This window comes from Brachyistius frenatus, unplaced genomic scaffold (genome assembly GCF_029030835.1).
Source record: "Brachyistius frenatus isolate BFR_SWC_R1_liver_20210118 unplaced genomic scaffold, ASM2903083v1 Contig_349, whole genome shotgun sequence".
Taxonomy (NCBI): Eukaryota; Metazoa; Chordata; class Actinopteri; family Embiotocidae; genus Brachyistius; species Brachyistius frenatus.
This window is the reverse complement of record NW_027210948.1, coordinates 130,001-149,068: the sequence shown is the minus strand read 5'-3', so window position 1 is coordinate 149,068 and position 19,068 is coordinate 130,001. Positions and strand designations below refer to the sequence as shown.

The window sequence follows — 19,068 nt, the reverse complement described above, 5'->3', positions numbered from 1 at the left end:
AACTTTATCTTTTAGGTTCCAATATTCAATAATTCATGTTTTTATCTTCTACAGATCCAGTTTGACATGTGAACTCATTTTATTATTGATGTTAGAGTGGATATTGATCAAATAGTTGAATTGTGAATGTTTGGCCCAGTTTACATTTATGCTACAATTTATTATTACATTTAAAAATTCTATTTTAACCATCTATTGTAAACTATCAACTTTTTTACCAGTTTATACGTTACTTTTAGCAACTTATTTTCTGACTGGTTTTCATTACTTTTAGTGAACTAAAACAATTATATATTTGTTACTTAGCGAACAATTCCAATTTTTATTCTTTACTTTTAGCTGATTATTCCAACTGTTTACTTTTAGTCATCAATAACTAGAAATGTATTTTATTCTCACAGCAGAGTAACGAGAAAAACAACCAAATAAATCTGAAGCTTTGCTTTCTGATTGGACGGTTGAACAGGAGCTGATAACAGACTCAGAGTCAACAATGAGGAAAGATCAGAAATCACCGGCTGAACAAACACACACACAAACACACACACACACACACACACACACACACACACACACACACACACACACACACACACACACACACACATACAGTGGAAGTTCCCGCTCTGTCCTGGTTTCTGATGACTGGCAGCTATTTGCCAACACTGGAGTTGATCAATAACTGTCTATGTCGCAGCTCGTGAGTTTTCTCAGTCAGTGTCGTGTCTGCAGAGCTCAGTGTGTCATCGTATCTTCAGCATGAAGGTGTGTGTCCTCCTCATGTGTGTGTGGTGTCTCGGTTGGACGACGGAGGCTGAGTCCAGAACGTAAGTCAAAGTATTCAAACTTTATTATTTGAAGGAGTAATAACCCTAAACCTAACCCTAATCCAAACCCTAAACCTAATCCTAACCCTAAACCTAATCCTAACCCTAAATCTAATCCTAACCCTAAACCTAATCATAACCCTAAATCTAATCCTAACCCTAAACCTAATCCTAATCCTAAATCTAATCCTAACCCTAAACCTAATCCTAACCTAAACCTAATCCTAATCCTAAACCTAACCCTAACCCTAAACCTAATCCTAATCCTAAACCTAATCCTAACCCTAAACCTAATCCTAACCCTAAACCTAATCCTAACCATAAACCTAATCCTAACCATAAACCTAAACTAACCCTAAACCTAAACCTAAACCTAAACCTAAACCTAAACCTAATCCTAACCCTAAACCTAAAACTAACTCTAAACCTAAGTTTAAATCTAAAATTTTAACAGACTGATTCTTTCCAGAGTGACTCTTTATAAACGGATTATTTACAAACTGATTCTTTACAGACTGATTCTTTACAGACTGATTCTTTACAAACTGAGTCTTTAAAGACTGATTATTTACAGACTGATTGTTTACAGACTGATTATTTACAAACTGATTCTTTACAAACTGATTATTTACAGACTGATTCTTTACAAACTGAGTCTTTACAGACTGATTATTTACAGACTGATTGTTTACAGACTGATTATTTACAAACTGATTCTTTACAAACTGATTATTTACAGACTGATTCTTTACAGACTGATTCTTTACAGACTGATTCTTTATAAACTGATTATTTACAGACTGGTTCTTTATAAACTGATTCTTTACAGACTGATTATTTACATACTGATTCTTTACATACTTGTTCTTTACAGACTGATTCTTTATAAACTGATTCTTTCCAGACTGATTCTTTCCAGACTGATTCTTTATAAACTGATTCTTTACAGACTGATTCCTTACAGACTGATTCTTTATAAACTGATTCTTTACAGACTGATTCCTTACAGACTGATTCTTTATAAACTGATTCTTTACAGACTGATTCTTTACAGACTCATTCTTTATAAACTGATTCTTTACAGACAGATTTTTTACAGACTGATTCTTTATAAACTGATTCTTTACAGACTGATTTTTTACAGACTGATTCTTTATAAACTGATTCTTTACAGACTGATTTTTTACAGACTGATTCTTTATAAACTGATTCTTTACAGACTGATTTTTTACAGACTGATTCTTTATAAACTGATTCTTTATAAACTGATTCTTTACAGACTGATTCTTTATAAACTGATTCTTTATAAACTGATTCTTTACAGACTGATTCTTTATAAACTGATTCTTTACAGACTGATTCTTTACAGACTGATTCTTTACAGACTGATTCTTTATAAACTGATTCTTTACAGACTGATTCTTTACAGACTGATTCTTTATAAACTGATTCTTTACAGACTGATTCTTTACAGACTGATTCTTTATAAACTGATTCTTTACAGACTGATTCTTTATAAACTGATTCTTTACAGACTGATTCTTTACAGAGCGACCCTTCGCTGTTGACCTCAGACTCGTAGATCACATGACAGACTTCCTGTCTCGTCTCAGGTTTCTGGTAACAGCTCCCCTCTCGTTGCGTTTGGACGCCGTGGAGACCGTGTTCGTGCAGTTGTTTGGTTTCACAGATGAGGTGACGGTCTACGTGTTCTTGAGGACCTCCATGGCTCCGGATCACACGGTTCTGACCCAGGAGGTCGTAACCCTCAACGCCCAGAACAAACACCAGGCCGTCGCCAAAGTCCGGGTGAGACATGACACGCGGTGCGATCAAAACACCGTCTGAACTTATTGATCGACCCTCGTACAAGCAAAAAAACCTGCAAATGATCTGATTATATCTTTAATAATCATGATGTCACTTCCTTTTTGTGTCTCCAGTTGTACCCGAATCAGCTGGATAAGAGTGTGAATCATGTGATTCTCCATGTCCAATCAGAGGAGATCAACAAGCACCTGTCGGTTCCCGTCAGTCGCTCCAACGGCTTCCTGTTCATCCAGACCGACAAACCGCTGTACACCCCTCATCAGAGCGGTGAGACAGTTTGTCCCAGTTCAAGCCCCGCCTCCTTTCCTGATATGTTGTAATGGACTAACCCTATGTAGGATGTCTGAGTTGAGGTGGTCTTTGTTACAGTCGGGCGGTCTTCGTTAGTTACAGACTGATCGTGGGCGTTGAAAGATGGCGCATCAAATTCAGATTATAAAGAACAGATGAAACAGATTTGATTGTATTGATTGTGTGTGAAGGCGACAGAAACCGTGAACACGGTAAACACGACCCCGTCTGAAACCAGCCTCGACCTCAGTTCACCCGGTCCATGCAGTCAGGTGGTTGAGTGAGTAAATAAATCCAGTTGTTCTTGTCAAACCGTCAAAGCTTGGTCTCTCCCCTCGCTGTGTTTGTGTGTCCAGTCAAAGTGAGGTCGTTCTCCCTCAACCAGGAGCTTCGGCCGGCCAATCGTAGCGTCTTCCTGTCCTTCAAGGTGAGCGTGACGATCCGCCGGACCAGCAGGGGGTGGTGACGCCTCAGTGGCTTGTTTTTCTTTCGTCTTATCTCAGATCGGTAATTTTTTCGTCCCCCTCAGGATCCAGATCAGACGACCGTGGACATCGTGGAGATGATCGACGTCAACAATGGAATCCCATCGATGCAAAACCCCTTCAAGATCCCTGTCAAACCCAAGTAGGAAACTCTGACTACGTCCTGTTGTCATGGCGTTTCCAGGACGTCCCGGTTGATGTGTCTCTGATTTCAGGTTGGGGATTTGGTCCATTGAAGCTTCCTACTCAGACGATTTCACCACGACAGCAAGAACTGACTTTGAGGTTAAAGAATACGGTATGGTTGTAGATTATGGTACCGAATCATCACAAGACAAACTGGGGCGATTCATACTTTAAAACTTTTTTAATTTTTTTTTATTAGTTCTTCCCAGTTTCTCCATCCTCGTTGAACCAAACGCAAACTACATCAGTTACAGGAGCTTCACCCATTTCAGCTTCAAAGTGTCCGCCAGGTGAACAAACACTGCGTCCTCACATTCGAACAGGCTGAATCATCTGTCCGGCTGTCACTCACACCCGTTTCACCTGTCACTCACACCCGTCTCACCTGTCTCAGATATCTCCACGGAGCTCCGGTGGCACAGGGTGAGGTGTTCCTGCGTTACGGCTACGTTAGCGGGAAAAATCCTCCCGTCATCATTCCTTCCTCGCTCACCAGAGAAAGAGTAAGAAACACTTACAAAAAATCACACTCATAAATCTGCTCCAGGACACGGGAACATTTTAAAGAATTGATACCAACGACCGACTCTGTGTAAAAGTAAACGTGGCTTCCAGGAACTTAAAGTGCAATACCACTGAGGGCCACTAGGGGCTGGCCCCCAAAAAACTCTGACTCAAAAAGACTCCCATTGAAAAAGCATCAAGAAAATGAATCACGTGATCTTCTATGTGTGCTAAGTTTATATAAATGCTAATTAATGCAGGAAATAGTAGCGATAGTGTGCAGTTTTTTCTGTGAAACCAAACCTCTTCGGAAAAGTTTACTGACATCAGGAAATATCTGATAAATGAACGGACACGTCTGCTACACGTCACATGTATGGTACGTGTAGTTTGGTGTTAGTGTGTCTCCCCGTGTCCTCTAGCTGTCCTCCGAAGGCGACCTGGACGTGACGGTCAACATGCAGAAGCTTCTGTCCAAACACAACGGGCCGAAGGACCTGGACCGTCTGGTGGGGACGTACCTGTACATCGCCGTGCTCCTGGAGGAGGACACAGGTAGACTCACCTACGACCTCTGACCCCCCGTAGGAACCTTCTAATGTAAAGACTGTGACCTGTTGTTTTTTTTGTCTCTCAGGTGGTATCTCCCAGGAGGCGGAGTTTGCTGCAGTGAAGTTCGTTAAGTCGCCGTACAGGCTGAGTCTGGTGTCGACGCCCCCTTTCATCAAACCTGGACTTCCTTACCACATACAGGTGTGTTCACATCTCAGCACAGCACCGTTAGTTTTCTCACTTGATTTACATTTTTGTTTTACATTTAGCCCAAAAACATTGGCTAAAGATTTCCATCCAAGTGACGTCAGCATGTGACGCTGCCTCTCTGTGTCTGCAGGTGCTGGTGAAGGACCACCTGGACCAGCCGGTGAGCCAGGTTCAGGTGCACCTGGTGGAGCGACAGCTGCTCACACAAGGAGGGGAGAGCGAGGACATGCCGTGTCCTGTCAGCGCCAACAGCCAATCAGACGGCATTGCTGTCTTCATCTGCAACACACCAAGGGGAGGAGTCAAGGCGGTGCTAAAGGTGATGGGAAGTCAGGGGGAGTCAGGGCGGTGCTGTTGTTTACTTGTCTTTCTGTTGTTTACTCTCCGTTGTTTACTTGTCTCCATGTTGTTTACTTGTTGTTGTTTATCCATCCCCCTGTTATTTACCTGTCTTCCTGTTGTTTACGCTTCGATGTTAATCCGTCTCCCTGTTGTTTACTTGTTTTCCTGTTGTTTACCTGTCTTCCTGTTGTTGTTGACAGTTTGAGACAGCAGACCCCGCCCTCCCAGCAGCCAGTCAGGCCTCTCTGTCTCTGGAGGCGTTGGCCTATCGCTCCCCGAACCAGCGCTACCTGTACATCGACCCCTGGCTGCCCGGCCGCGGCCTGGCGGTGGGGACCCACGCCAACATCAAGGTGTACTCGGCCACGCCCTCCTACCTGCCCGTCAAAGCTCTCAGCTACCTGGTGAGGAGGTGATGCTGCGCGTTGTCGGTTGTCTTGTTTCCACAGTTACTGATGACATCACCGCTGCGTCCTCCTCCAGGTGCTCTCCAAAGGGAAGGTGGAGCACTTCGACAGCCAGAAGTTCGTCTCCAGCGCCGACAGCCAACAGCGGCTGAGCTTCCGGGTGACGGCGTCCATGGTGCCGTCTGTCCGGCTGCTGGTCTTCTACATCCTGTTCGGGGAGGGGACGGCCGAGCTGGTCACCGACAGCGTCTGGATAGACGTCAGCGACAAGTGTGTCAACGGACTGCAGGTACGACCGCACGCTGATGTCCACATTCAATACTGGAGGTCACGCACAGACCGCCGGGTCACAGAGGGGTTATATCACTGTGTGTGTGTGTGTGTGTGTGTGTGTGTGTGTGTGTGTGTGTGTGTGTGTGTGTGTGTGTGTGTCAGACCGACGTCTCTTCCCGCAGGCCGACCTACAAACCAAAGGAAAACCTCCAGCTGAACATCAGGACCAATCAGGACGGTCTGGTTGCTTTGTCCGCCGTAGACTCCGCCCTCTTCACCCTGCGACCCAAATACAGAGACCCCGTCACCATGGTAACTACCTCCAATAGCTCGTACCTCGGACCGAACCGTTTGTTCGTGCTCTGAATGCTCGCTAACAGGAAGTACGGTGGCCTCGCAGGTTCTGCGTCACATCGAGCACAGCGACCCCGGCTGCGGAGGAGGCGGCGGCGAAGACGGCGCCGACGTCTTTCGATTGGCCGGCCTCACCTTCATCACCAACGCCAACGCCCAGCCAACGACCAGCAGTACGTCAATCAGTCGGTCAGTCGGTCCGTCGGTGGTCTGGTGGTCTGGTGGTCTGATGGTCTGGTGGTCTGATGGTCTGGTGGTCTGGTGGTCTGATGGTCTGGTGGTCTGGTGGTCTGATGGTCTGGTGGTCTGATGGTCTGGTGGTCTGGTGGTCTGGTGGTCTGATGGTCTGGTGGTCTGGTGGTCTGATGGTCTGGTGGTCTGGTGTGTGCAGGTGATGCGTGCGTGGCGGCGGTGCGTCCCAAGCGAGCGTTAACCGAAGAGGCTAAGACCCAGAAAGGTAGGACTCCCCTGACCCCAACGTTCACCTTTGACCCCGTGTCTCGTCACGCATCGTCATGGAATCCGTGTAGTTTTTTTTTTTTAAAGTGCCTGCATCCCTCCTGTCCATCCAGCGCAGACTTACGGTCGCCTGAAGAGATGCTGTGAACACGGGATGCGTTACGTCCCGAAGATCATGAGCTGCCAGTCGTTCGCCAAGCAGCAGTTCAGGAATCACCGCCATTGCGAGGCCGCCTTCAGGGAGTGCTGCGAGTTCATGCTGCAGAGCCTGGACCAGAACGACAACCTGGTCCTGGGTCGCCACGGTCAGTCCGGTCGGTTACCTGCTGTTACCTTTAGGGGGCGCCAGAGTCGCAGGTAGCGTCACTCCCGATCCCTTTTGTGCGTGTTTGTGTGTTTGTGTACAGAACTGGGGGCGGACTTCGACGTCGCTCCTTCTCTGGTGCGGAGCTACTTCCCTGAGAGCTGGATGTGGGAGGTGCAGCGCGTCAGGTGACTCGAATCAAACGCACATCAGGAGTTTCTATTTCGGAAGATGAGTGGAAAAAAAATAAGAGCAGCTTAATAATTACTATTGTTATAATTACGTGTTTAGGTCTGTACATGTTTTTATTTCAAGTTTTTCCTAAAGATCCTTCCATTCATTATTTTAGCTATTTCAACCTGTCGCTATGACAACCGTTAGTTACCTTCAGCTATCAATACTTACTTCTTCTCAATTACTTCTAGCTAACTGTTATTCCGTTTAGCTAACGTTCGTTACGTCTGACTAACGTTAGTTACGTTCGGCTAACGTACGTTATGGAGACAGCAGCTCCTGGTTGTGGTCGAGTGCAGTTAGAGTTCAGAGTTTGTGTGTGTTTTTGTCGGTTGTGTGTTTAGGTCGGGCCTGACATCATTCAGCAGGCCGCTGCCGGACTCTCTGACCACCTGGCAGGTGAAAGCTGTCGGCGTGTTCGGGAATGGTGAGTTTCTGTAACACCATGCTGTTCTTCTTCACTGGAACATGTTTCACTGACAGTTTTAAATGTTTCCGTCGGGCCTCATCACGTTCTGTATTCTCTTTTTCTAAATATAGTTGTATTGAATCAATGTGCGTGTGCGTGTGCGTGTCCATCAGGTGTGTGTGTTGCTGACCCGGTCCAGGTGTCGGTCAGCCTGCCGCTCAGCGTGGACGTCCCGCTGCCCTACCAGGTGGTCCGAGGAGAGCAGGTGGACCTCAGAGGCTCCGTGTATAACCAGAAGGCCGACAGTGTCACGGTAACAAACGCACCCTGCTACGTATCCCATGATGCACTGCAAGCATCAACATGGCAGAGGATCATAAAAGTGGCTCGGCTCTCCCTCCTCTTCCTAAGTACTGCATAACGCTGACTGCCAGCCCATCGGTCTGCCTGCTCCAGTCCCAGTCGGTCCCCATGGGGGCGGGGCTTCACTCCACGGCCTGCAAGTGGCACAAGCTGTCTGCAGGAGGCGTGGCCAGAGTGACTTTCACCGTGCTGGGCCTGGAGCCCGGAGAACACAGCCTGACCTTCACCCTAAAGATCCGCGGAGGAGATAGAGACGTGGTGGAGAAGAAGCTGCGGGTGGTGGTACGTACCTGATGACATCATCCACCTGATGACATCATCCACCTGATTCCTGTTCAGTTTGTCTCTGAAACATCTCCTTTAACGTTTCAGCCTGAAGGAGTGAGACAGGAAGTGAACTCTGGAGGGAGACTCGACCCGCAGGGACTTTACGGTACGTTGACACGATCTGCAGAACCGAGCCGGGTTCTGGTCCGCTGTGTGCTGACGTCCGTCTCTGCTGTAGGTTCTGAGAAGAGAACGGTGGTTCTGAAGAACCAACTGCCGTCAAACATCGTTCCAAACTCAGCTGTGGAGAGATCGCTGAGCATCAACGGTGAGACGGGAACACATTCTGCTGCAGAGGTTCTGCTGAACACGTTCCACTGAACACGTTCTACTGAACAGGTTCTGCTGAACACGTTCTGGTGCAGAGGCTCTACTGAACACATTTTATGTGTGTGTTTAGTGTGTATTAAGTGTGTGTTTTGGTCACCAGGGGAGGTCCTAGGTGACGTCCTGTCGGTGCTGCTCCGCCCTGAAGGCCTCCAGCAGCTCGTCAGCCTGCCGGCCGGGTCAGCAAAGGCGGAGCTAGACAGGCTCCTCCTCCTGGTGCAGGTGTACGGTCACCTGGAGACGACGATGAGCTGGGACGTTCTGGGAGGAGATGCCAAGAAGAAGTCAGCTGACCTGAGGAGGAAGATCAGGGAGGGTGAGGAGGCGATGAAGATACACTGATGGTCACTCACACACACACACACACACACACACACACACAGAGTGTGTGTGTGTGTGTGTGTGTGTGTGTGTGTGTAGGTCTGGTAGGTGTCAGCTCCTTCCGACGTGAAGACTCCAGCTACAACATGTGGGTGAACAGAGAGTCGAGCAGCTGGTGAGTTAGAAACACTCTGGCACGTCCTGGTGGTCGTCGTGACAACGACCATCTGACTCTATTCTCCCTGTGCGCCGTCTGCCAGGCTCACTGCTCTGGTGGTGAGGACTCTGTCTGCGGCGGACCAGCTGGTCTCTGTGGACCATCAGTCCCTCTCAGAGTCCATCTCCTGGTTGATCCGCAGGACTCAACAGCCGGACGGATCCTTCAGAGACAAGTCCTCCTCCTTCAGACCCAAAGCCATGGTCAGAAACCCTCCTCCTCCTCTTCATCATCGTCCTCTTCATCATCCTCCTCCTCCTCCTCTTCCTCTTCTTGGTGTGATCTTCCTCTCCCGATGTTTGTCTAACCTTGGTGCGTTCTGATTGGCAGCAGGCTGCAGGGACCAATGCGGTGGACCAATCGGTGTGTCTGACGTCCTTCGTGCTGATCGCGTTACACAAGGCGACGCGCATCAAAGACCCGATCCTGCAGCTGCGAGTGAGACTCCGCCTCCTCCCCGCTCTCTTCATCTCTTCATCCTCTTCCTCTGTCAGACGAGATGATCTAAACCACGTCTGTCCATCAAATCACTTCTCATTTTGTTTCTTCAGTTCCACGATGACAGCATGAGCTCTGCAGCAAACTACATTTCCCAGCATGCCTCTGGTGTGAAGAGCGTATATGTGCGAGCGGTGGCGACCTTCGCTCTGACCCTCCACGACCCCAACAGCATGGCGGCCTCGCAGCTGCTCGGCAGCCTGGAGAACCTGGCTCGACAGAAAGGTGTTTGCTTGTTTGTGTGTTTTTGTTTGTTTGTATGTAAATTGTTGGTGTGTCTGGTTTATTGTTTATTGTTTGTTTTTGTGTTTGCTTGTCTGTTTGAAGGTCTGCTTGTTTGTTTTTTGTTTATGTATTTTCTTTTGTTTTTTGTTTATTTTTGTTTTTGGTTTGCTAGTGTGTTTGTTTGTTCTGTGTTTACTTGTTTGTGTGTTTGTTTGTATGAAGATTGTTTGCCTGTCTGTTTTATTGTTTGTTTGTTTGTCAGAAACTCTGTCTTCAGTAGAATATCAATGATTAAATCATGTTTGGAAGTTGTTGTTCTTTTTATTTTTTATTTGTACACATAAACAACGACAACAATATGACACCAGGAACAGAAGTCAAAAAGACGCACCAACAAATGAATGACACGAGAGACGAGTAGAGGTTCTGAGGTGTTTGAACTGTGTCTGTTCTCCAGGTAACCCAGCTGTCCTCAGGTACTGGCAGGAGTCCAATGAGACAGCTGATTGGCTGAAACCCGACCAATCCAGCGGTCTGACGGTGGAGACAACGGCCTACGTCCTGCTGACGGTGCTGCTCAAGGTGCTGCTAGAGGACAGTGTTCCTGTAGTTCCCGTCTCTGCCTGTAGAGGACAGTGTTTCTGTAGTTCCTGTCTCTGCCTGTAGAGGACAGTGTTCCTGTAGTTCCTGTCTCTGCCTGTAGAGGACAGTGTTCCTGTAGTTCCCGTCTCTGCCTGTAGAGGACAGTGCTTCTGTAGTTCCTGTCTCTGCCTGTAGAGGACAATGTTTTATTAATATTAAGATAATATATTTATTAAAGGGGCGGATCCACTATGCTAACCCCATCCTGACCTGGCTGACCCAGGATCAGCACTACGGAGAGGCTTTCTACTCAGTCCAGGTAACCAGGAGACCCTCTGACTGTCTGTCTCACAGTGAGGACAGAACACAATGTCCTCACAAGGTCTGAAACTCAGATCGGTCCTCCGGTAGACACATGCAGATATTAAATTTTTGTGATCTTTCTGTTGACCTTTGACCTCTCTCAGGACACTGTGTTGTCCTTGGAGGCGTTGACAGAGTACAGCCGGATCGTCCCTCGAGCCGTCCTCAATCAGGACATCAACATCCAATACAGCAGGAAGGGGTCACTGGGACAAGTTCAACTCAGCCAGAGCCGACCTGTGGCCACACCCATCCAGGTGAGACAGAGAGACAGGTATAGGACAGTGATACAGGTGAAGGACAGTGATACAGGTGAAGGACAGTGAGACAGGTCTACTGTGGTTAATATTTGTTTTTTCCTGCCAGGTAACGAAGAACGATGACATCACCGTGTCCACGGGCTATGGGAAGGGCGTGTCCAATGTGAAGGTGGGTGTGGTATGGTTCAGTCCATTCATTGGACATTTGTCTCCCTGAGACTTCCCAGAATGCCGTGTGTCTCTGTGTCCCCAGATGAGGACAGTCTACTACCAGACGACGTCGTCCACTCAGACCAGATGTAACTTCAACCTGACCATCGAGGTGCTCGGGCCTGGCGTCTCTGAGCGTAAGCTCCGCCTCCGCGTCCATCTACATGGACACAGTCTGCAGACACGTGTCCTTCAGGGACAATTTTTTTTTTAAAACGTTGATTTATGAAGTTAAGAAGGACCAAAAGTTTGTTTGGAGCTGTTTTCTAATTTCACATGTCTGTTGCTCTGCACCAGAGTCCATTCAGAAAACAGCCGATTTTATTGCTCCATGTTGCACCAGGCTGGACTCGCAGGTTACATGCTTTAATTTGTCTTTCATATCAAACAGACACATTTATGATGATCTCACATTTCCTCATTCTTCATATCACTCCTTCACTTCTCCTTCCACCAGAGTCCAGTCAGAAAACAACAGATTGTAACAGCAGTGTATCATCAGGCTGCTGTTTGTGTCTTCACTCATTTTTAACGGACTTTATTTACTTCTTTTAACTTAAAGAACAACAGAATAAATGTTTACAGGTGAGTGCAGCCGTCAGCAGATTAAACATGTTCCTCTCGTCATCAGATCCCAGCCTGAGAGCTCCTCACCTGGTCGCCTGTGCAAAGTAAGAACCCCGACGTCACTGTGTGTTCACTGACCCGACGCTCTGCAGGACGTCTCAGTGAGCTGGACTGTGTGTTGCAGGTATAATCCTCCTCCGAACGACGTCTTCACCGAGTCCAGTCTGACCGTGATGAAGATCCAGCTGCCCACAGGTGTGGAGGCTCACCTGGAGGACCTGAGACAGGTGAGTCTGCTCTTTATGCTTTAATGTGACCATCAGACTGATTATTGGATCAGTCTGGTGTTCAATTACATCATAAAGTCAGACTTTCAAAATAAAACTGACTTCATTACCAAAACGAAGTGATCATTTCCATCCAGCGAGGCTCCGCCCCCTCTCCTCTCACCATCAGGATTATTATGACAGGAAATCGCCACAGATTGAAGATTACTGTTTATCAGGGAGGTGGTAAAAAAAAAACCAATCATTTCTTTTCTCGACTTGTAATTTCCGCAGTTTTACCGTAAAAAAAAAAAAAATCACGTAATACTCTGCAAATTACGTTGTAATTTTTGAGAAAACATTTTCCAAAATCAGTTTTTATGCAACAATCATAAAAAAACCATCAAATCCTGGAGGCACTGATTAATACAATTCATTACCCCAAGTCCCATAAAAAATTTCATACGGTTGTTTTGTGAATGGGAAAATTAGCGACAGAGACATCTGGTGGACGTTCGATGAACTGCAGGTTGCTACCGACTGTTTGTTGGTTTGAACGAGATGTTTGATGGAAACACAGAAGAAACTCAGATTTGCGTGTTTTCGCGATGATTTCCTGTCGTTGCTGTTTCACAGTTCCAAGAAGCCGACGAGCCGCTGGTGTCGCACTACGAGCTGCAGGGGAACACCGTGGTCGTCCAGATGGACAGCGTGAGTCCCCACAAACACCACAAACAAACACGTCACAGCAGGGAGTCTCCTTTCACTCTGGATTACGTGATTATTTACACCGCTGACGTTCATCTCTCTAAGTGATGTCACTTCCTGTCCGACCGCAGGTTCCCTCAGACGACTTCCTGTGCATTGGTTTTCGGATCAGAACCGGGTTCACGGTGGGCAGAGCCAGTGAGTCCCTGTTCAGCGTCACTGAGCCCCAGGACAGAGGTGAGAGTCACAGCCTGCAGTGCATCTTGGGAGTTGTGGAATTGTAGAGTTCCCAACATGCATTGTTTGAGAGCTGAAACTAAATTCATTGGTCCACTGAGGTGAGTGAGAAGATCAATAATTTAGATTTTTTTTTTCTTATTGTCAGAAGCAGCAGGAAATTATTTATTAGTTATTTTAAGATGAAAAAACTTTCTTTAGATTTCAGTTTCTTTCTTTTTAAACTAGTTTGATGCTCGGATCATTTCCTATTTGTGTGTTTCTGGATGTTTGTGTCGAAGTGATCAGACTTCAGGGAGATGTATGTGTTTCTGTTGCAGGCAGTTTGTGCACCAAACAGTTCTCCTACCAGCAGCAGAAGCTGCAGCGCCTCTGTGTGGCCGAACAGTGTCAGTGCATGACAGGTACCGTCAGGTCTGAGCACGGATTGGCTCAGATCGGCTGTCACTCACACAGTAACTCTGTTTTTGACTGTAATATGTTGCTGTTCACTTTGTGTTGCGTGTTGTTTACATGTGTTGCATGTTGTTGTGCAGCAGCGTGTGCGGCCTACAGAGGAAACATCAACACGACTCTGACGGCAGCAGAACGAACCGAAGAGACCTGCAGGCCGCACGTCAGATACGGTGAGAATCACAGCGGAATTATAACACCAGTTCACAGTTGAACCGAACACCAAACAGGAAGCTGCCACAAAACCCCACAGACCCCAGATCCCCCAGGGGCCACTGAGGGCTACTGAGGGCCACCAGGGGCCACTGAGGGCTACTGAGGGCCACCAGGGGCCACTGAGGGCCACCAGGGGCCACTGAGGGCTACTGAGGGCCACCAGGGGCCACTGAGGGCCACCAGGGGGCACTGAGGGCTACTGAGGGCCACTGAGGGGTACTGAGGGCCACTGAGGACTATTGAGGGCCACCAGGGGCTGGCTCCATCAATCCTCTGGCTCCAATGGACTCTCATTCAAAAATCTACTTCCAGAAGAAGAACCAGCAGCATTCCAGCGTGTTTCACCTCTGTATTTGTTGTGTTTCCTGCTGCAGCCTACAAGGTGGAGGTGACATCCGCCGCAGCAGAAGGAGACTTCATGACCTACACAGCCACCGTAGTTGAAGTCCTGAAGAACGACCATAAAGGTGAGGCGCTGATATCAGGATAAAATCATTGATATCAGGATAAAATCATTGATATCAGCATAAAATCATCGATATCAGGATAAAATCATTGATATCAGCATAAAATCATCGATATCAGGATAAAATCATTGATATCAGGAAAAATAATCTGATTTTAGGAAAAATAATCTGATTTTAGGATAAAATTATTGATATCAGGATAAAATCATTGATATCAAGATAAAAATCATTGATATCATGATAAAAATCATCTGATATGATAAAATCATTGATATCAGGATAAAATAATCTGATTTTGGGATAAAATCATTGATATCAGGATAAAATCATTGATATCAGGATAAAATCATCTGATTTTAGGATAAAATTAGATATCAGGATAAAATCATTGATATCAGGATAAAATCATCTGATATCAAGATAAAAATCATTGATATCAGGAAAAAACCATCTGATTTTAGGATAAAATTAATGATATCAGGATAAAATCATTGATATCAGGATAAAATCATCTGATTTTAGGATAAAATTATTGATATCAGGATAAAATCATCTGATATCAAGATAAAATCATTGATATCAGGATAAAATCATTGATATCAGGATAAAATCATCTGATTTTAGGATAAAATTAGATATCAGGATAAAATCATTGATATCAGGATAAAATCATCTCATATCAAGATAAAAATCATTGATATCAGGAAAAAACCATCTGATTTTAGGATAAAATTAATGATATCAGGATAAAATCATTGATATCAGGATAAAATCATCTGATTTTAGGATAAAATTATTGATATCAGGATAAAATCATCTGATATCAAGATAAAATCATTGATATCAGGATAAAATCATTGATATCAGGATAAAATCATCTGATATCAAGATAAAAATCATTGATATCAGGAAAAAACCATCTGATTTTAGGATAAAATTAATGATATCAGGATAAAATCATTGATATCAGGATAAAATCATCTGATTTTAGGATAAAATTATTGATATCAGGATAAAATCATCTGATATCAAGATAAAATCATTGATATCAGGATAAAAAATAATGTGCCTCGTTTTTTGTCGTCTGCAGACTTTGAAGCAGTGAGTTCAGGGACCGAGGTGGAGCTGGTAAAGAAGGCCACCTGCAGTGGAGTCGATATCCAGAAGGCCAGACAGTACCTGGTGATGGGAGCCAGCGGGTCAGAGGTCACGATCAACAACAGCTTCAGGTCAGTGCTCCCCCCCCCCCCCCCATATGGTCCTTCTTCTTCCTGTTTGTCCGGCGCTGACCTGCCGTGTTGTGTTCAGGTATCGTCTTCCTATGGACTCGGACACCCTGCTGGAGCTCTGGCCGACGGACTGTAGTTCTCCTGAGTGTTCGAACTACATTTCCCAGTTGGAGGACTACGCTCTGGACCTGCAGTTATCCAGCTGCCCCTGAATCATATATGAAGTATAAATAAATAAAGAAATGGATTTTTCTGTTTTATTTCAGTATTTGTTTCAACATTTTCTTTTTCGGAGTGTTTATTTATTGTTAATTTATTTATCCATCAATAACTGGCCGGTTTTGAAGAACCAGCGGGCATACGTAGAGTCCTGAGGCTGGAGGTTTTGGGGGGTCCTTGAAGGCAGCATCCACCTGCCGTGAAACCGGAGCTCGTTTCGGTGTCTCCGTGTTTCCTGTCAAACCTGTTTTTCAACAAGAAAATGACGTCAACACGTAACCCGCTGTCTGTCAGCCGGTTGCCATGGAGACGGAGGATTAACTAATCCCAGCTAGTTAACAGTCGTTAGCAGCAGACAAGGTAAAAGTTTGTTCACCGGGTTTATTACCGGGTTTATTACCGGGTTTATTACCGGGTTTATTACCGGGTTTATTACCGGGTTTATTACCGGGTTTATTACCGGGTTTATTACCGGGTTTATTACCGGGTCGGACGCCGGTGACACACTGTCCGACCGGCGCGCGAGCTGTCAGCTCGCTCAGTTTGAAGTTAGCGCGAGCTCGTCACAGCGCCACGTAACGAGATGTTGCTATGGTGACCAAAGGCCGACACGCTAACCAGGCTAAGGCTAATTTAGCTGGTAAATTTACTAACTAACTTAACTATCAGTACCAGCCGCGAGGACAGATGACTTCTAACCCGGTCCGGTCCAGCACGACGGTAAGCCGGTTCTCTGTGTTCATTATCAACCTGAACTTTAACTGGTTTTAACCCCTTAAAGACCAGTTTAGACCATCTGGTCTTAATTAGCGGCTAACTGAGGTAAAGTATGGAAGCCCGACGGAGACAAAAACAAACTCAAATCATGAGGTGACGTTTTACCTAAAAAAAAAAAGTTTTTATTTCAAGATTATTCATCCCACATAAAATTTGTACTTTAAATTGTTTCCCATAAACCACTGTGGCGGTTTAATTTAGTGTTTAATTAATTTTTACAGTCATTTGGATAAAAAAAAATTAAAAAAAGTGTCCGTCCTGTTTGTTGACTTAAATCTAGGTCAAAGGTCAAATTATATTATTTACCCGTTTAATCAGTCACAACTCTATTAGACTTGACTGACCAGTTCAGAGATGGAGGAGCAGAAGGAGGACAGAGGAGGTGCTGAGTCCCAGGAGGACAGAGGAGAAGGAGGTGCTTCCCAGGAGAACAGAGGAGGTAGAGGAGGTGAGTACAAGGAGAACAGAGGAGGAGGTGCTGAGTACCAGGAGAATAGAAGAGGAGGAGGAGGAGGAGGAGATGATTCCCAGGAGAACAGAGGAGGAAGAGGAGGAGGTGAGTCGAGGAGGAGGAGGGTATATTTCCTGTACTTTCAGATGATGTAACACACCTATCTGTGGCCCCGCCCCCTCCCCTCAGGTACCAGGTGCGTCCCTGTGGAGCTGACCGGGAGTCGATCGGTGTCGACCGGAGACGGACGCATCACGGTCAGAACCAACTGTCCGGATCTTCCTCTCCATCACTGGACCTGTGGTTACTGTTGCCGTGGTGACCCCGTCTCCTCCTTGTGTGTTTTCCAGTTCATAGAGAACCTCCTCGGCTGCCGACATCTACAGGACCTCAACCAGAACCAGAACCAGAACCTGGTTCAGAGGATGGAGAGACTGAACCAGCTGACGGAGCTACACACCAAGAGCCAGCTGGTAGGACGCACACAAACACACACTCAGCTGACCTTCACATCAGGAGCAGCATCATCACCTCCTCATCCTCCTCCTCCTCCTCCAGACCCAGCAGCTCACAGATGTCCACCCTGTCATTGAACTGTGTCGCCCCCTGCTGGAGGACTTCAGACCCCACCCAGGTGAGAGGGTGAAGGTTCTGCTCCTCTTCATCATATCTGTTCCTCTAACAGGGGGATTAGCTCAAATGGTAGAGCGCTGCTTAGTATGTGAGCGGTAGCGGGATCTCTTTAACTCTTGAACCTCTCCTCTGTAACGTGACTCCTGCTTCTTCCTGCAGGAGGTGTGTGGAGGTGTCATGTTGTGACCTTCAACCTCCAAGTCCACAATAATGCAACTCTCCCCCTTACTTTGGTCTTCCATCTTGTATTGGGGGCGTGTCTGTTTAATTGTCAGGTTACTATCAGTGGGCGGGACGTAGTGATGAAGATGATGTCACATGTTGGTCATCACAGTGTCAGAAATAAAGATATCAGACTGAATCGACGAGGATGGGATTCGAACCCACGCGTGCAGTAACTGTGTTTATGTGTAGTCCAGGTCGACCCGCAGCCAACCAATCACAGCGAGCAGCAGCCGGAACCCGAGCGGGAAGCTCCTCCCACACAGGTAACACTAAGACAAGCAGAGACAAGTGTCAGGTCAGAACTGGCTGTAGCTGCAATCACATGACAGTGGTGTCCAATCAGAGAGCATTCTGCAGCGATTGACGTGTAGAACTGACGTGTCCAGTGGGGGGCGCTGTGCCGTCTCCTCGGCAAACTGTCCGTCCTGGAAGAGCTGAGAGACACAGCCGATGAGACACGAGGACGGCTGGACAGACAGACGGAGGACAGGAGGAGGACGGAGAGACAGACGGAGGAGCTGGAGACACGACTGCTGATGCTGGACGCCATGGACCCGCGACAGGTGAGACGCCACCGAAGAAGAAGGAGGACGTTTCAGAGCTGTGGTTGTTGTTGGATGGTTTATATGGAGGTAAATGGAATATTTGATATTATTTGTGGGCGGTGTTTCAGTAAAAAAACTCAACTTCACCTTCAGAGTGAAGTTATGGGATGTCTGACTCCTCTCAGCTTCAGTCGGAAGCTTTTTATTCTGAAAAGTTTCCACAGCAAGTGAAGTGTTTGTTTCAGAGCTGCAACAGGTCGCCGTCTCTTTAAGAAGCCCCGACCCCTCCCGTTGGGGGCATCCTCAAAGAGGCGGAGCCCTACTAGCATTCCCTCACTCTCATTGGACAGAGGCCGCCTCCTCTCTGCAGCTGGCTCTCTGATTGGATGGGAGGAAGACTTCCTGTGTGGTTTCAAAGAAAGGCAGAGAGGAGCAGAGGAAGAGGAGTTAGTAACAGAGAGGAAGAGTTGAGGAGGAGGAGGACGGCAGCTCTGAGAGGACTTGCGTCAGGCTGAGCTGAAGGATGTGAGTACCGACGGCCGTCCGTCCGTCTGTCTGTCCTGGTCCAGACCCAACAGGTCCTCAGGGAGGGCTGATGTCCCATGATGCATTGCAGAGGAAACAGATCTAGAGAACAGAAAAACAAAGAAAGACTTCAGAAACCAGGATGAGGTTCCTGTTAGAGGAGACAGATGACAGGACGCTCTGTCTGTCT

General features: G+C 46.7%; 2 protein-coding genes across 13 annotated transcripts in view; both read left to right on the top strand.

Annotated features, from left to right (window-relative positions):
* The first annotated feature begins 744 nt into the window (after window positions 1-744).
* Window positions 745-15,763, top strand: c5 (complement component 5). Of its 2 annotated transcripts, none has more exons than XM_069723866.1 (42): window positions 745-827; window positions 2,441-2,636; window positions 2,771-2,924; window positions 3,305-3,375; window positions 3,478-3,575; window positions 3,649-3,731; window positions 3,819-3,909; window positions 4,014-4,122; window positions 4,546-4,678; window positions 4,761-4,876; window positions 5,016-5,204; window positions 5,428-5,631; window positions 5,711-5,923; window positions 6,070-6,219; window positions 6,308-6,434; window positions 6,653-6,718; window positions 6,834-7,025; window positions 7,128-7,212; window positions 7,603-7,685; window positions 7,841-7,980; window positions 8,079-8,312; window positions 8,403-8,463; window positions 8,536-8,625; window positions 8,788-9,000; window positions 9,105-9,180; window positions 9,266-9,425; window positions 9,556-9,660; window positions 9,774-9,945; window positions 10,403-10,527; window positions 10,766-10,846; window positions 10,995-11,147; window positions 11,257-11,319; window positions 11,404-11,497; window positions 11,992-12,031; window positions 12,112-12,214; window positions 12,830-12,904; window positions 13,033-13,138; window positions 13,459-13,542; window positions 13,675-13,764; window positions 14,182-14,274; window positions 15,365-15,503; window positions 15,583-15,763. In XM_069723866.1, the coding sequence occupies exons 1-42, from the start codon at window positions 760-762 to the stop codon at window positions 15,713-15,715; spliced, it is 5,058 nt and encodes a 1,685-aa protein (XP_069579967.1). In that variant the 5' UTR covers window positions 745-759; the 3' UTR covers window positions 15,716-15,763. The 2 variants fall into 2 exon arrangements, with proteins under 2 accessions (XP_069579967.1, XP_069579966.1); XM_069723865.1 differs by having other exon boundaries at window positions 9,553-9,660.
* A 1,302-nt stretch (window positions 15,764-17,065) lies between these two features.
* Window positions 17,066-19,068, top strand: part of cntrl (centriolin) — a 17,151-nt gene continuing 15,148 nt past the window's right edge. For 7 of the 11 annotated variants that reach the window (XM_069723893.1, XM_069723890.1, XM_069723888.1 and 4 more), the window contains exons 1-5: window positions 17,066-17,207; window positions 17,301-17,423; window positions 17,509-17,584; window positions 17,998-18,071; window positions 18,195-18,371. In XM_069723893.1, coding sequence (XP_069579994.1) covers window positions 17,376-17,423; window positions 17,509-17,584; window positions 17,998-18,071; window positions 18,195-18,371 — 375 coding nt within the window. In that variant the 5' untranslated portion in view covers window positions 17,066-17,207; window positions 17,301-17,375. Of the gene's footprint in view, window positions 17,208-17,300; window positions 17,424-17,508; window positions 18,072-18,165; window positions 18,372-18,769; window positions 18,879-19,051 lie in introns of those variants that run through there. The other 4 variants (XM_069723889.1, XM_069723894.1, XM_069723895.1 and 1 more) reach the window with 4 other exon arrangements.

Bases quoted from the DNA above. Each gene is read 5' to 3' on its own strand.
- c5 (XM_069723865.1), top strand. From the start codon at position 760: ATGAAGGTGTGTGTCCTCCTCATGTGTGTGTGGTGTCTCGGTTGGACG. The intron at 3,576-3,648 runs GTAGGAAACTCT...CTCTGATTTCAG, and splicing joins AAGATCCCTGTCAAACCCAA to GTTGGGGATTTGGTCCATTG. The intron at 13,139-13,458 runs GTGAGAGTCACA...TTTCTGTTGCAG, and splicing joins CACTGAGCCCCAGGACAGAG to GCAGTTTGTGCACCAAACAG.